The sequence below is a fragment of the Eublepharis macularius genome, chromosome 14 (genome assembly GCF_028583425.1).
Source record: "Eublepharis macularius isolate TG4126 chromosome 14, MPM_Emac_v1.0, whole genome shotgun sequence".
Lineage (NCBI taxonomy): Eukaryota > Metazoa > Chordata > Lepidosauria > Squamata > Eublepharidae > Eublepharis > Eublepharis macularius.
In genome coordinates this window covers 48,566,926-48,584,082 of record NC_072803.1, presented here as the reverse complement: position 1 = coordinate 48,584,082, position 17,157 = coordinate 48,566,926, and the positions used below count along the sequence as shown (strand labels likewise).

The 17,157-nt window shown below is 42.7% G+C and overlaps 1 protein-coding gene across 1 annotated transcript in view; it reads left to right on the top strand.

Moving 5' to 3' along the window:
• Positions 1 to 1,438: 1,438 nt before the first annotated feature.
• Positions 1,439 to 17,157, top strand: part of CAMSAP1 (calmodulin regulated spectrin associated protein 1) — a 45,651-nt gene continuing 29,932 nt past the window's right edge. The window contains exons 1-2 of the mRNA XM_054998147.1: positions 1,439 to 1,711; positions 3,447 to 3,609. Coding sequence (XP_054854122.1) covers positions 3,447 to 3,609 — 163 coding nt within the window. The 5' untranslated portion in view covers positions 1,439 to 1,711. The remainder of the gene's footprint in view (positions 1,712 to 3,446; positions 3,610 to 17,157) is intronic.

Here is a 17,157-nt window from a genome sequence, read left to right as displayed (position 1 = left end):
TCCTAATAAAGGACTTGCTTGGGCTGCAGAAACTTTATGGATTATTAATCAACACGCCAATTATCAATATTGTTAAGTCACATATTTTCATTTCTGCTGACAGGCTCTCTTGTACTGGCTTTGTTATCTTCTGCTCTGAATGCTGACATCATTTGGATTATTTATATAAAACACAGCTGACCCCTTGAGTAGATCCTCATGGCGCTGTCTAATTGACAAGTCCAAAAGGCAGCAGTTTTAGGGTCCATTTTGCACAGTGGCTTTCAGGAGGCACAGAAAACACATTAAGTAAGAGCCAAGCTACAAGTGACGCCTGACACAGGTTGGACACTTGTCAGCTTCCCTCAAGTTTTGATGGGAAACGTAGGCATCCTGGTCTTGCAGCTGTAATGGAGAGCCAAGCTGTAAAACCAGGATGCCTACATTTCCCATCAAAACTTGAGGGAAGCTGACAAGTGTCCAACCTGTGTCAGGCGTCACTTGTAGCTTGGCTCTAAGACACGGGAAACTAGTCTTGTTTTGCAGGGTTTGTAGGGACTGACTGGCAATGTCTTTTTATTCTCACTAAAACTGTAAGTCTTCTTAATTGGATTTTAATGTCTTCCCTGACTGACTGTAAGCCACCAAATGGAGCAAAGGCGCCAAATGAACAAAATGTTTCCACCCTTGCACTCAAGGTAGATAACAACAGTAACAATAGAATAAGAGCAAGATGAAGGTTCCAACGGCACCTTAAAGGCTTACTAGATTTCCAAAGTATGAGCTTTTGAAAGTCAACGCTCCCTTTGTCGTACTAATAACAAGACTATTACTAATAATACTAATACTAATGAGAATGAGAATAATAATCTGATCCCTAGATTCTTGAATGGAATCCGAGTCGGCGAAGGACCAAACAATTCCAACATCCCATAATAATAAACCCATTTTACAGATTTTTACAGATAGACTCCGCAGTGCCCCAACCTTCCCCCAAACACTGTGAGATTCTGAGGAGGGGCGGAGTTGAAACCTGCTACCAGGCCGTGGGCGGGGGTGAAGCGCGTGCCCCTGTCTGTCAGAGGCCGGCGTGCTCCGTGATTGGTCAGCTGTCTGGCGATGCATGCCTCATCCTTCCTCCGGCTCTCTGCTTGTTTCTCTGATACCTTCTCCCCCCTCCCAGTCATTCAATCCCATTCCCTAGGAGACAGTTGCTTAGGCAGGGTACGAAAGATGAGGCGGGGCTACAGCAGCGAAGGGAAAGAGCGTCTCCCCCAACCGCTGCGCATGCGCCGACAGCGTTAACGACCGGCGCTAGACGCCTTGGCCGAGCCGGCCAACCCTCCGGGGGGGGGCGGGGGCGAAAGGAGCGCGCTTCTCCCTCTCCTCCTCCGTCTGCTGCGCGGGCGCGAGCCTCTAGAATCCAGAGAACGGACTCCGCCCCCCTCGCTTTCCACGAGGCGCGCGCCCGGCAGCGACGCGCGCGCGCGCCCTCTCCTTTTCCTCTCCTCCCTCTTTTTTTTCTGTTTATGAGCCGCGCGCGCCCCTCGCTCCCCCTTCAGCCGCCCCCACGCCCCTCCCTCTCTGGAGGCCGCAGCGCGGTGGGGCCGGGTCGCCTCCGTCCCCGGAAAGCCATTATCTCCCCCTCTCCAGCCGCTTCTAGATTTGGGCCTGGGCGCGGCCGGGGGCTCCGAGCCTGAGGGGGAATGAGGTAGCTGCGGCTTCGAGAAAGGTGAGGGGGGGGGAGATGGGAAGAGCTGTTGGTCTGTCAGTTGAAAAGGGGGGGGGCTGTCTTATGGTTTGTTGTGAAGGGGGGCTTAGGGGGAGGGAGGAGCAGCAGCAGCAGCAGCAGCGAGGGGGGCAGGTGGGGCGGGGAAGGTGCAGTGGGGCGGCCTGGGCCAGAATTGGGGGGGGGTGGGGTGGGAGGGAGGGAGAGAGGGTTATTGTATGTTTTTGTGTGGGGTCAGTAGGAGCCATGGGGTAACCAGGGGATGAGGGAAGGGAGGGGTGAGGGTATAGGTTGGGTTGTCCAGGGGGTCCGGCCCACCGTTGGGTGATGAGGGTAGGCTTATCCAGTATTTGCTTGGGGTGGACTAAAAGGAACTGGGGCACTTGGGCCGCGAGGCGGCAAAAAATAAAGGGGAGGGGGAGACACGTTGCTTTGGTTTTATGTAGGAAAATGTGTTCGAGGCACACATACACGCAGATCAGATTCTGGTTTTGTACACTATAAAGGCAAATCAAAGGTGCTGAGGGCAGGAATTATGGCAAGGGGGGAGGATCCGCAGAGCCGATTGGGGGTTGGTGATGACCAGGATTGGATTGGGGGTATGCCATGTAGGAAGAGATTATTAAAATGTCATGCTGTTATTGAATATGTAATATTATGTGTACAGTCTAATTTTGTCTATAGTGGAAAAATGCCATTTTTCATAGATGTCAAGAGCCAGGAATTTCTCCTGCAAGAAAGGCCAACATGAGGAGTGTGTGTGGGGTGGTGGTGGTCGGGTTTTTGGCAAGGGGTGGTGTCTGGGGGAGGAGTAAGGTAGTTGGGAAGGATGTTGGGAGAGAGCTGGAGTCTATTATTTTTATTGTTACTGTGTTTTGCTTATAAAAACCCTAAAATACTAGGAAGGCAGCGAGGGTGGGGGTTGAAGCAAGTGGGAGCAGAGCTAGGAGAATTTTGGAAAGGAGAGTAGTGAGAGTGGAAAGGAGAACATGATGGATGAGGGTGCTGCTGAAGGAACGACCTTCTTTTGTTGTCTTTGTTGGAGAGCAACACTCTGCCTGAAAGGGTAGGTCGAAACACCTTCCTTTTGCCACCTTGATTTTGGCATAGTCCCGAGTATGCTACAGTAAGAAATACGTTGTTGAAAAGACCCATTTGCTCTCCCCTTTCCCTTGATCTTTTTGCCTTAGGGTGTCTTAGTACTTCTGTTCATCTCTGCGCTGATCCCTCTTAGGGGTAGGATGAAGGATAGACACCAGCATATGACAGGAGTGAGAAAACCCTGAGCTTGCTTCCTTCTGTTTCCTTCCTTCCCTGTTGTGAAACCCTCCCCCTTTTCCCATTGTTGGGGAAGCCAGATGATAAGACTTCCCCGTCCAGCCAGCTGCTTAGTACCTGTTTGTATTGTTAGACAACAGACTGGAGAGGGGTGTCTGCAGCAAGGTTATAGGGATGGGTATGAATTCTGTAAGGTACTCTGTGTCTCGTATGGCAGAAGATGAATTTACCTTGTTTTTGTGGACTTCAATATATTGCAAACAATTAAGCAGCTTAAGTATTTGAGGCAATAAATTCAAACTGAGATTTGCTGTACTCAGAAACCAAACCCTGTTATAAATATCTATTTTTGATGCTGCAAAATATGCCCTTAGTGTTATGTATGTGGCTAATAATCTGTCATGTGTCTCGTAAATTGTGATGCATGATTGTTAGGCTTGATTTCTTATTTTTGTTTCAGATGGTGGATATTGACATTTGTGCTGGTGGGGATAGTACCCGAAGGAAAATGGATTCGCTAACAGATAGTGCAGCTGAGATCATTCCGTTGGAACTCTATGATTCATCTCGAGCGAAAATAGCTGCTAATTTACAATGGATCTGTGCTAAAGCCTATGGAATAGGTAAAAATCCCCATTGGGTGATTATTCTTTTTCTCTCCTGTTTTATATTTCTTTCTTATCTTTTCCTTTTTTTTTTTAATAAATTTTTTATTTTTCATAGCTACAAAACACTACACAAAACTATCACAAGGAAAGGGGAGAGGGAAGGGACAAAGGGGGGGTGGAAAAAGAAAAGGGGGGGAATGAACTACAAACACTAAACACTACACTTCAATGTTTCCCTTCATACTGTCAATACAAAAATAGCTCCATAAAATAATGATGGAGTGGTTAATCATACAGAGAATAAACATTTCAAATTCTGGTTAAACTTTCCTCCCCCTTCTAGGTCCCGGACGCAATTCTCTCTGTGCAACTGCTGTTGCGATGCTCTCCTCCTCCCCCCCCCCTCCGGCTCCTCCTTTTCTTCGTTCTTGGTGCAGCAGAGTTCTGGGTTTTTATTCTCAAAATCCTTTAGTTGATCTTCTGATAATATCTTATAGGCCTGATCTTTATATCTGAACCATATTCCTTCCGGGAATAACCATTTGTACTTTATTCCATGGTCCCTCAGAAGTGCTACAAACTTTTTATATTTAAAACGCCGTTTCCGGACTAGAAATGGAACGTCCTTCAAAATCTTGACTTTCAAACCCATAAAGTCCAAATCCGCATTGTATGAGTTATATAGGATGGTGTCCCGAATCTTTTTAGATGAAAAATCAATAATGATCTCACGAGGCAACTGTCGCTTTGTTGCATATTTTGAAGAAGCCCGACGGACCTCCAAAATGGCGCTTTTAACCTCTTCTTTAGTCGTCCTCGCGGGTGTCGCCAGTAATTCCGAGACCAAATCCCACAGATCCTCATTTTCCTCCTCTTTCACGTTTTGGAGACGCAAAATTGTCTGCGTTCGTTCCACCTGTAGCCCGATCAGCTGGTTCTCCACCAACTTCAGGTCCTTTTTTGTAGCCTTCACAAGTGACGCACTTTCCAGAGCAGACTTTTCTGCCCCCCCCGCTGCTGCCTTAATGGTTTTCACCTCGCTTTCAATTAAGCCCACCCTTTGATCAGTTTCGTTCAGCTTGTCAACAAAGGGTTTTATAGCTTCCACCACCGCCCTGCGTACCAACTCTTCGAGCGACTCCCCCTTCTGCAAGGTAGCCGAGATTGACTTACCGAGAGCGGGACTTTGCCTCTTTGCTGCCATTTGGGGGGGGGGGCAACAAAATTCTGGAACTCAACGAAGGGGAAGAGCGAGTCTTCTTCAGATCAACCTCTCCTTCACAAACGCTTGTAGAACAGAAGGGATTCGCTTGTTTACAGGCTTCCGCCTGTTTCTTTTACTTGCCGTTTCTCGTTGCCCGGCGGCACTCGAGGCGCCGCGCACATCTGCCGGCCTCCATAGGGACAAACGGGCAATTCCCCCCCCCGCATTGATTTCGGGGAGTTCTTCCCGCCGCGTCCCGGACCCTGGCTCCCTCCCTGGGAGTCCTGGGGGCTAATCCTTGCGGGTCAGCCGCCCGGTCAGGGTGCCCGGTCGTTTCCTCCCAGACCAGCCGAGAGGAGCGTCCGGCATGGCTGAGAAAACGAAACCGAATCCTTTCTTATCTTTTCCTTGCGGATGCTAAATAAATTTGAAATCATCTGTTTTAAATATAAATTTTGTGTCAAAATAATTTACATTCCTGCCTGTTGCAGTTGTAAATGCCTGCTAGGAGCCTGTACTGTACAACCTCTTTCCTTGTTGTGAATGGTTTGTAGTTGCAAGTGTATGAAATCCTGCTTTATCTCTTCTGCCCTACCAAATAGTGCTCTCCCACACATATCTCTAAACACTGCACTCTTACAAGCCTCTAAGGCCTTTGGTGTGCTTCTTTAGCTCAGTCATCTTGGCAAAGGATAGATCTTTTCTCCTGGCTTTGGATGGATTATCATTGATAAGTGATAAAATAAGTGATCTTGTGGATTTTTATAGCAGACTGCAAGCATTTACTTCCTTTGTTTATTGAGGTATACTTTTAAAAACGTAATAGTTTATAATGTTGTGTGTTACATATACCATGAATAGATGAAAGCAATTCTAGAAAATACTTTGTTTGAAGTTCCAGTTTTAATACAAAGGTGCTCAAATGAGACCTTTGTGGTGGTTTTGAAACCATTGTTGCAAACTTTTTTTTTTTTTGCTATGCCATGGACTCTAATTGTTTTGATTTCTTGGATTTTGTCTTCTGAGCAAGTTTCTTGACCAGTCATCAGAATTATACTTCTGACTGAAACAAAATATAATATGTAGTTGTACTGTAAAAAATTAGATAACCCTGTTAATCTAACTCTGATTTGCCAAACTCTAATATGCTTAATGGATTAACAATAGCTTACTTTGTGGAAGTGCTAAGTAATAAAGTATATTCCTGCAATTATATGGCTTCGGTTTGTTTTCACCTAGGTGTTACCTTTCGCTTCTAGAACTGTGTATAATGGGCATGTGGGAAAGGGAAATTAGAGAGTATCAGCTGTGTTTCTGTTCAGTTCTACTGTCTTTACTGCAATCCCAATGCAGTGATAGTAAATAATTCTACCTTAATGATCTGAGTACAGTTTAGAAATAATAGTTGAATGCAGGTATAAATGGTCATGTTGATGTTTTTGTAGCTGTGGATTGAATCCTGGTACAGTTCTATGCTTACTTAAGCATATAAAATAATGCAGTATTTTTATTTATTTCATTTATATCCATTTTCCCTATTGGGGACCCAAAACAGCTTACATTGTTCTTATATCTTCACAACAAACTGGTGAGGTAGGATAGGCTGTTTGTGTGTGTGCGCATGCGTGTGTGGCTGGCCTAGGGTCACGTAGCAAGCTTCGATGGCAGAGTGGAGATTTGAACCTGGGTTTCTCTGAGATTGTAGTCGGACACTTAACTGTTACATCACATTTGCCGGAGCTTAGTATCGTGTGTAAATTGAGGATATTGTAATGACTGGCATGTGTTTGTGTATATAACCTCCATGGGAACAAGCTGGTTGCTTGTGACAGCAGCTTCTAGACATATACTTGAATTTGACTTAAACTAATGTAAACACTTGTCTTATTTTATATTCTAAACAAGTTAATTCATTAAGATGCTAGTGAAGTCAGTACTGTCATGAAGTGAACCTGCCTTAGATCATCAGACAATTGGTTTGTCTGTATCTGCTTTTTCTACTCTGATACTGGCTCTCCAGAGTTTTGGGCAAACATTGGTCTGCAACGAGATAAACATTGGTCTGCAACGAGGGTATAAGGACCTTCGATTGGCATATGAAATACGTCTTGAGTAGGTTAATGTAGTGGATTTTATACATAAATTACTTGCTGCTATGTTTAAATGACTCCTAATTTAATTGTATTTTTCAATATCTAGTGGTAAAACAGTAACGTCCCATTTTAAGCACTATTGTCAGCAATACTGTATTGGAGATTTCCATCTCGTTTCATGTATGATTCACTCCATATAGCCTTGTTGTAGTCAGTAGTTCCTGTTCAACCTAGAGAGCACCACTGTTTATTGTTGCAAGGGTCTTTGCAGTACTGGTGTGGCTGTGGGTGAGAGAGAGAAAGAAACCTTGTCTGGTGTTAAAGGTTTTATGGTAAGTGCCTGGTCTTGTGTGACATTCATGTACTGTGTTCTTCATGTAAGGACTTGGTTCAGAGGGATTCATTTCTTGAAGCGAGTTTTTTAATCAAAAGCTGGACTGTTGTATAGGTATTGATACTTTGAACAACTTCTGAAGATAGGCCTACCAGGCTTGTGCAGTTGGAAAATTTAAGAAAGCTGTTTCTTATTCTTCTGGGAGATAGGCAGAGAGCTGTCTTATTTAGTCTGATTCTTATATTTTAATATAATAAATATGTTAATGTTTAATATTGTTTTGTAGCATTGATTTTTAAGTTATAATCCACTTACAAGGGCTTTGTGAGTCAAATTGACAGGATATAAATACAAAAACCAAGTACTTGCCATGTACTATTAATACTTGAAGCATAGGTTTGTAACCTGTAACTAAAACCTGAGATCTACTTGCTTGTTCTGAGGAACTTTTATCTAGACATGTGGCATTGTGTTGATAAGGGTCTTCTGCTGTCTTGATTATGTGACAGGTGTAGGTATTAGGCTATTTTGTCTACAGCTGCTTTCATGGGAAAAGCTTACATTGGTTTTAATGGTGTAACACTGACCTACATTGTACAAATTCAAACACTGATGTATTTGCACTGTTTAGAAATGTAGCACCCAATGTGCTTTTTAGTGCAGGAGGTATCGAAAAAACCTCTAGTAAGAAAGCACAGATGCTTGCCTCTGAGTGAACACCTGTATGGCAGACTCTGTGTATATATAGCCAGTTCAGAGCTATATGCCAGCTTGAGAGGAAAAACTGGGTCTGTGTTCTTGTTTGGCAAAAGATGCCTGGTGGGTTGAGCATGTGGTCTGACATGGTGGCAGTCAGGTTTGGCTGGTAATGACCAGTGCACCAGTTGGGGAGGAAGGAACATAGCAAGACTCTCAAATGGATTGTTACCTTTTGGGGAAGGAAAAGTGTTATCTAGCAGTCAGTGAAATACTTTGTTTCTTAGGTTGGAATTCAGAGGTCAGCAGTACCTTTCTCCATGCTTCCTGATGAGTGCTTGAGGACACAAAATGGCTGCTTAGGGTCAAACTAGATATGCAGGTTTTTAAAGAGTTGGATCTGGGTTCCCAGACCCAACTCAGGCTCCCCACAGTCATACAACGGTTGTGGGGAATTGCTGTTATAAAAAAAAAAAGGAGAGCTCAAACAACCACCATGGGGGAAGAAAGAGCTGCCCAAGCCATTTCCCCTTGTCAAAATAGTATGAGGGAAGGGTATTTCCCTGTTTTACTGCTCCATGTACACACAATATTCTATGCACAGCAGCAACCCCCCCCTCATTATTTTGTAAAACAGCTTGAGGTGGCAAGCAGGAGCCCTTCCTTCCCCCATGGTTAGGCTCTCCTTTATTTTTTAATAGCCATTCTTCACAGCTGCTGTGTGGCTGTGGGCAACCTGAATTGGGTTGGGGGTCCCGACTCTTTAAAAACCTGCACATCTAATTTGATCCTTAGTGCTGCTCTTTGTTTCCACAATATGGAGCTGAAGTGGTAGCTCCCTCTGTGCACCTGAAAGCTATACGGAGAATCAGAGAGGAGTAGCTTGGGTGGAGGAAGCAAGAGATTGGCAACAATCCCCCTGAGAAACTATGTGCAAGTTTGTGATATCCCCCAGTGCTCAGCATATAATCTCACCATGTACAGTAGGATGTCTGACTGTTTTTCCCCCTGGGGCAAATAGCATCTTTGAGGGAAGCATTGAGGGAAGTGGTGCAATGGAAGGGTTAAATACTCTCATACACACCCTGTGCCCTTTATCATAATTGGAGCCTTCCCTGCAGCTGCCTTTAAGGTTCTAAGAAAAAGTGTAGGAAAGATGATCACAAATATCCTATGGTCTTACCTAGTTTGGTCCTAAACCATTTGGATTCAAAATAGTCATATGCCAAATTTCAGGCTGTATTAACTAAATACAAACTAAAAATAACCATGATAGAGACAAAAATGGCATTCCTCTTGTGACCTCTTATAGGCCACAAGATGCAATATAAATTAAAATTTATGGTGTTGTGTTGCATAATTGTCCAGCTTTTACTGCCCTAAGCCCTGACTTTTAGTACATGTTAGTGATTAAAATATCTTATTAATTTGGAGAATTTTAAGAAGTTACAAGTATGTATAATATATAGTTTAAAAGGAAAGAGCTTTGCACTGTTAGTAAAGACTGGAATGCATCCTAGATGGCACAACCAAAATATTATTTAATGAGGCGAGGGTAGTCTTTTTGAGATTGTGATGCCACATATAGGCCTTGTAATCTTGCGCTAGTCTGATAATCTGTTAAAAATGAGGTGAATTAATCTAGCCAATAAAAATCCATGGTACAAATGAAATCATTTTTCTCAGGGGAAAATGCCATTCAATTTACTAGTGTGCATTCAGACACAGAACTTGACTGCGTAACTCTCCAAATGTTTGCTTATCAAGCTCTCAGCATTCAGAGTTTAATAAAGAATTAACATAAAATTTGTCCCACATATCTCTGCAAGTGTCAGAATATACAGTTCCTGGCTGAAAACTAATTGGATTCAAAAGGATAAATCAGGTGGGCAACATCTGGTATCAAGTTGCTGCACACCAGCCACTTCTGCATGGCTCTCAGGGCCAGTTCTTTGCCCAAGCAACTGACATGCTGGCAGCACTGCCAGGGCTGATGGTGGTGTGAGTGAAGGTGATGGGCATGGCTTATACTCATCATTGCTTTCCAGCCCCATGAAGTTAGTGGACTTAGATAGCTGTAGCTCTGCTTAGGATGCCACTGTTAGTCTCTTATTGCTCCTCCTCTCCTCTGTCGTTTGTTGGCACACCAGTGTCTTTATAGGTAACATTATCTTAGTTTGGCGCTCAAACCAAAAGTTGTCTGCCCCAGTCTAGCTTGTGGACTTCATCCAGTCTTTCAGTACATATTGGCCGTAATTTAGCAAAGCTGCTACTTGCTCGGAGCTGGCACAGATGCACATCCATTATTCAGCATTTGAGTTGTCTGAAAACCTCTGAAAAGCAATTTTTTTTGAGATAGCAGAGAGTATTTGTCATGCCTCGGGTGGGGTGAGCCACCTTACGATGCCACCACTCTGGGATTTAGGGTTCCTTGGGAAGGCCCAGAGTACCCTCCCAACCCTTCTGACCTCCGTAGCTTGGCCAATAAACAGGCGAGAGGTCCCAGCAGAGTAACAACAGACAAACAAGCAAACAAGGTGCATTAGCAACGATAGATGGGTGAAAGCAAAATAAACAAAATGCCCTAGCGTGACTGAACTCACTGCCCTTCTATCTGCCAGGCCTGCCTTTTCACCCTACCTGGATGAGGGCCTCTCCCCCTAGCAGAAACCTCCTCTGTCCTGCTCCCTGGGGGGAAGAACACAGGCTGCTTTTCTTCCCAGACTTATATAGCACTAGCCCCCTGTGTTCTGATTGGCCAAAAAGGGTGCTAAAACAGCCCAGGGGCTCCTGGGAATCATGTGCAGGCCTACTCCCACTGCTAACAGGCTTCTGAGGCCTTGCTAGGCCTTCCTGGCATAGCCAGATCATGACAGTATTGGACATTTTTCTCCTTTGTGTTGAAATGCAAGCTTCAGTAATAAGGTATTGCACCTTGAACCTTTTTGGTTATCCATAATCAAAAAACTTCCAAAAGTATATTAAGCATTGACAAAAACTCTGTAGAAACATATTAAATTGTTGATATGTAGGTACAGAAGGACTATACTTTTCATTCCAGAAAAGCTAGGTATCAAGCACCTTCCTACTCAGTGGTGTTGTTACCTTCTCTCTGTAGACTAAGATACATATTTTGTCCAGGCTGCTATACTGAAAGCGATGATGACAAGATTAATCATCATACTAGCTCCATACAAATTTTCAAGAAGGGACTCTTCTTAGGTGAACAGTGCTTAAGGTAGCAGTTCTCCATGTCATGTGGAAGAGCTAATATTGTTTTAAGCCTCTCAGAGAACTGAGAATAGCCTTGATGTAGAAAGCCAACCATAGCCCTGCATAGAAAGCTAGGGACATGGCAGGCAAGTGTTTAACTTGCAATTGCATGAAGTACTGGAACAGTAAAATTCATAAGTACTAAATATTTTTGTGTATGTCATCCAAAACTCTATGTAAGGTTTGGTCCACAGCACTTAACATTGTATTATACAGCATTGGTCACTGTTTTCCCCTTTAATTAAGAACTAGTGACACACACATGTTTCATGGAGAAACCAGTTTAACAGTTTGGTTTTTAAAACTTCCAGTGCAGACATTTCTGCTCATTGCTTAATTTCTCTTGCAAAGTTGCCACACTGCTCAAGATAAGTTGATATGTTTACTATTGCTCATTAGCATCTTCTCAATCACACCCACTCAAGCCTAGTGTGAGAGAGACCAGCTAAGAGAATAAGCTTCAAGATGGAAGTCTCTGATATAAATCTTAGCTAACTCAGTGGATTGCCTTAGACCATTGGTTACCATCCTTTTTGGTATGATGACCCACAGTTTCAAAGTTACTTGGTATGGTGACCCATTGACTTATTGTCACATGAATTTTGGACTGTAGGTTTTTGACAACCATTGTTGTCATGCATTTTAACGGTAAAATTGCCTATTTTATAACTGTTACTCAAGTTATCAAGAAAAAATGTACTTAATGCACCTATTAATGTGGCATTTGTTGAAATACTTATTGCACTTACAAAGTTATTCAGTTTTGAATGCAACTATCTGATTGCAGGTTATAGCTTAACAAACTATAGAAATCAGTCTAAAACATGGTTACACTAGCAGTGTTAGATATAACTAAGAACCTTTAAATAGTTTTATTCACAATAAAGTCTTGTATCAGTGGGCAAGTGGGCATAGGATTGCCCACCATTAAATTAAATAGGATTTACTTCAGAGAAAACAAACAGAAGCAGAGGAGGGAGTTTGGACAGTTCCTAACCTGGGTGTACACAGCCAGGGTCCCAGTCACTACTTCTTTAAAGTAGAGCTTGAGAAAGACAAACATGGGAAAGAGGCCTGGGTTTACTTGGGTTGTTCCCTACTTAGAAAGCTTCAGATTCCAAACCTGAATTTCCTTTCTCTTTCAATTTAGTTTTGAAGGGGACCCCAGTCTCTATTCCATTTCACTTCATTAGCACATTTCTGTTTTGCTGCAGCAGAAATGGGATGTACTAAAACAAGTCACAAAAATGCTCATTAGGAACAAATGGAGATGCCTGAACCCATTGGATATAATAGGAGCCAGGAATGTCAAGTAACTTGCATAGACTCCATGATTACAGCATACGAAAGCTCCAAAGAAAATGCATAATGGATTTTGAGAAACCTGCTGTGGGCCTGGAATGACAGCTTCTAGAGTAGAATGACAGTCCCTGGAACCATATGTTCTGTTCTGGGAATTGAATGACAGTCACTGGGAATTATTTTGCTAGTCCCTGGGAATGGCATAAGTGTTTTGCAATTGGAACGACAGCCCCCAGAGAAGAATGACAGTCTCAGGATTGGTGTCAGTGCCCTGGGACTGGAATAATGTCCCCCAGACCTGAACAACAGCCCCTGGGAGTATAATCCGTGCTCCGGGTCTGGAATGACAACCTCTAGAGTGGGATGATATGTAACAGTAAAGTGGAGGGTAGGAAGGAAGCAGACCTGAACCCTGTGGCGATCTGAGAAAGAAAAGTGAGGGAGAAGAGGCCCAAGACTTAAACTTGTTAACAGTGCAGAAAGAGGTGGTTGATACAAACTTCATGACCCTAGAAAGGAAAAGAACAGGTGACAAACAGGGTAACAAACGAGGGGGAGTTGAGTTGGGGATCATTGCACAACCTCCAGAAACATTAATTAAAATGTAGGGTATTTTGTTCCACTCTAAGGTTTGTAATTCCAGTTGCAGAGAATTGATTCTAATCCTGGGGACCATCATTCCACTCTGAGAGTTGTCATTCCAATCCCAGAGCACTGATACCACTCTCAGGGACCATCACTCCACTCTGAAGGCTGTCAGCCTTGCTCTAATGGACTGCTTGTTGGTTAGCTGGCTTGAAGCGCCCCAACTCCTCCACCTCAGAGTTTCCACATGACTTTGGCTGAGCAACTGGCAAGAATGGCTGCCATTAGCTGATAAGAAGCTATGACACAGTTCCAAATGCCTCATGACACAAAAGAGTCAGGACCCATAGATGGGAAACACTGCCTTAGGCAAATCTTGACTCTTATCGTTTACATAGAGTTAATACTGGCCTACCTCACAGGGCCACTGTGAATTACTGAGAGCTGGATGTGAATATGCAACTTCCCTAGGATTCTAGGAGTGTATATCTTGCTTAAGCTACCTAGTTGGTGTAGTAGAGATTGCTTAATAAACTGTCATAGGAATGGGATAAAATCAAGACTTCTGTTGCTGTGTCTTAGCTATAGTTAACAGCTTTAGTATTTGCCAGCTCAATGGCTAATATGTAGATAGTAGTTTCCAAAAACGGAAATGTAAACGTAAGTGACTTTCATAGTCCAGATAGCTTGATCTCGTCAGATCCCAGAAGCTAAGGAGGGTTATCCCTGGTCAGTATTTGAATGGAAGACCTCCATGGAAGGTCGGGGTTGCTGCACAGAGGCAGGCAATGGTTAAACCACATCTGAACTTCTTTTGCCTTGAAAGTCCTACAGGCGCGCCATAAGTCAGCTGCAACGTGATGGCACAGATATAGAGCAACACGGTAATAATTAGCATCAACAGAACAATTACCCATGTAACAAAGATGTCTTGCTATTTACTTTATTCTACACAATTATATAATCTAATAAAGAACTACACCAATTTTAACAGTCATGGAAAATTGTTTTTACAGGCGTCATGTATGTTCAAAATCAATATATAAAGTGTCCAGTGCTTCAAGTGCTCTGTTAATATTGCAATAGATGTTAAAGTGCAAGTGCTTATTAGCACCATGTAAACACTAGTCTTTTCATCCAAGAACAAGCTCGCCGTATATTCCCAACTGAAATCAGGTGTAGTCTTAAAGTTATTCCAATAAACTGTGAATCACAGATTACAAGTATACCTTTGTGATATTCTTTGGGTGTACATTGATAATTCTGTGACAGTCTCAGGATTGGTAGTTATGTAGTTGGTAGTTATTGGTAGTTTGGAAGTCAGTAGTTATGTATCCCTACACATCAACTAGGCTACAGTTCGTAACTTTCCCTGTTTCTGATTTATCTCTTTAGTGATAAAATGGTAGGTGAAAATACTTCTAGAAAGGTATTGTTTGGAGTTGTTCTACAATGTAACTTAGATGGATTATGCCTCCTACGCTGACTCTGCAAGACCCACTCTGCCATGTGAGCTGGCAGCAGTTACTGTGAGGAACACAATCTTGCTGTGATTTGTGGAGTCACTGCATCTAGGCCTCCATCTACACATGGCCGTGGTCAGTTTGTTTTTCCTTTTCCCTATTTTTGGGTTCTTCAGAAGATGATGGAACCATATGATAATTCTTTCATGTTGCTTTATGATTCTCCGTGGCAAGATCCCTCTGATTAGTGTTACTTTTCCATCAGTATATTGTAGTATTTAGATCTTGGGTACTGAAATTTTGTGTATGTGAAATTTGGTGCTCTGGGCAAAGCCTATAAAGCTTAAAAAAAGATGTTTTTGAAAAAATTATTCAAATGCACCCTAATGCCCCTAATTGCTGTTAAGTCTCAGGCTCTGGGATGGGATTCTTGATTGAGTGTGATTGTAGAGCTTCAGGGTTTTTGTGAGTAATCCACCGCTGCCGGCTGATAATGCCGTTTTGGAATATGTGGTTGTGGTCTTGTGGATACCCCAGACAAAAACTGCAAGCAGAAACTAAATGAGTTTTGGTCAGCTGGGTGGGCCCTGCTTTTCGGGAACCAAGTAATATGTTCTTTCTGCAATCAAGCACAAGGCTTGGAGGATGTGGGAGTAGAATTAGTGTTAGACAAGAGAGTCAAAAGATGAGGGGAATCCTTTTGCTAAAATAGTCATTGCCTTAATTCTCAGATTCTTGTGCCATCTATGCATACTCACTGGCCCTAAAGATATTTTGTGTTGTATTGGAGAGTGTATACTTTGTATCATGTGGCAAAAAAGAGTCCGCTGTTTTCCTTCTATATAAAATTAAATTATTTTTAAAGGTATAGGAGCAAAACCCCGCAGGTTGATGTTACATGCAGACCTCAAAGAAATGTAATGCCCCAGTCATGCTGAAGCACACGAGTTCAGCTCCTGAAGTCCTGTTTGTGGCATTGACTTTAGAGACTGGCTGCCCATAAAAAGAATGGGGTGGGTTTTTGTTTTTTTGTTTGGCAAGTGTTGCCACAATAACAGTAGGTCAGACCCCATTGGGTCAGACAAACAGCAGAAAAATTATGTCTGTCATAATGGCTTGAAGTTACTAGATGGCCCTATATGGAACTCTTAGCCTTGATTTCCTGTCCTGTAAAATGTTAGTAGTGACTACCACAATAAAGTTGTGAAAAGGAATGAGAAACTGGAAATCACTTAATACATTCACCATCCTATATAAACGATCAATATTATCTTTGGTCATAATGGTGGTAGAACAGTGAGCTGATGGTCTCGAGCTCCTTTTGTACAAATAGGAGCAAGTTGAAGAATTGAACCTGAGAACTCTGCTATGCCTTGTAATATCAATGATATCAATGAAGGTGTTGATAATGGGAAGTTGACTTCTTCCTCACTCATTTTTGTCCCTTCAGGGTGCTCCAGGCAGTGAAAATGGTTACGCCTTCCCCATTTTATCCCGTCAGGATGTAGGTTAGGCTGAAAGAGAGTGACTGGTCCAAGTTTAACAAACAAGCTTGACAGCAGTGTGGGGATTTGAACCTGGGTCTCCCATATCCTAATGTAACACTCCAGCGGCTATATCAAAATGCTTCTACAAGAGAATTTTATCCTGCCATTCAACAAAAGAGTCTCTGAGAAGGCATAGTTAATGAAACATCCATGAAAAATAATAGAAATGAGGAGGAAATGCAGGCTATAGTTTTGTACCAAGCGGGACTTGTTTTTGCTATTTACAGTTTTACATCAGTTTACAGAATTATAGTTTATCGATGAAAAACAAAGCAAGAAACTAGTTGGGATTTGAAATGATAATTTTTCAAAATCATTTAAATAAAAAAATATTCAGATACATAGTTTAACTTGCTCTGAACACTTGGACCAGATAACAATAAAGTAAAACACAAAACATTCAGTTTGTTCAAATTACAACTCCAATTAAAGCAGAAGAAAGAAAATTGCTGCTTCCATATTCCAGCCTTCTAGCAATCTAGCCTTGACTAAATAATAAAAAATGTGTGTCAGGACTGACTGCAGTTAAAGGGTGACTATAAGAATGCTTCCCTTAGATACCTTTGCAATCTGAACTGAGTGCATGGAGTTGCAGTTGCAGTACTTTTCAGAATATGATTCTAAGCATCAGAGTAAAACTTTAGATGTTCTGTGCAGTAAAATATTTGGTGTTTGTGTAAAAGATACGAACATCTGGCTGTGGCACAGGGATAGGACTCTGGCAAGGAAATCATACTGGGGAGGACACTGGTGCAGGGCTGATGTATGGAAGGCTATGTCCATCACAAGCAACTGTGTAGAATAACTTTTGACTTGGGCCTTTCACCCACATTATATTATTTCTTGAAAGGGTCACGGTCATTTGCAGCCCTTGGAAAATTTTGGAGTTTTGGAGAGGAAAACTTGGCTTTGCATGGGAGAGCTGTTTGAGTAGAAGGCATTTTTGTATGTTTAACAGATGCATCATAAGAACGTCAGAACCCTGCTGGAGTGGACCAAAGGTCCATCTACTCTAGCACTCTTCTTCTAACAGCTGATAGCCAGGTGCTTCTGGAAAGCCCACAGT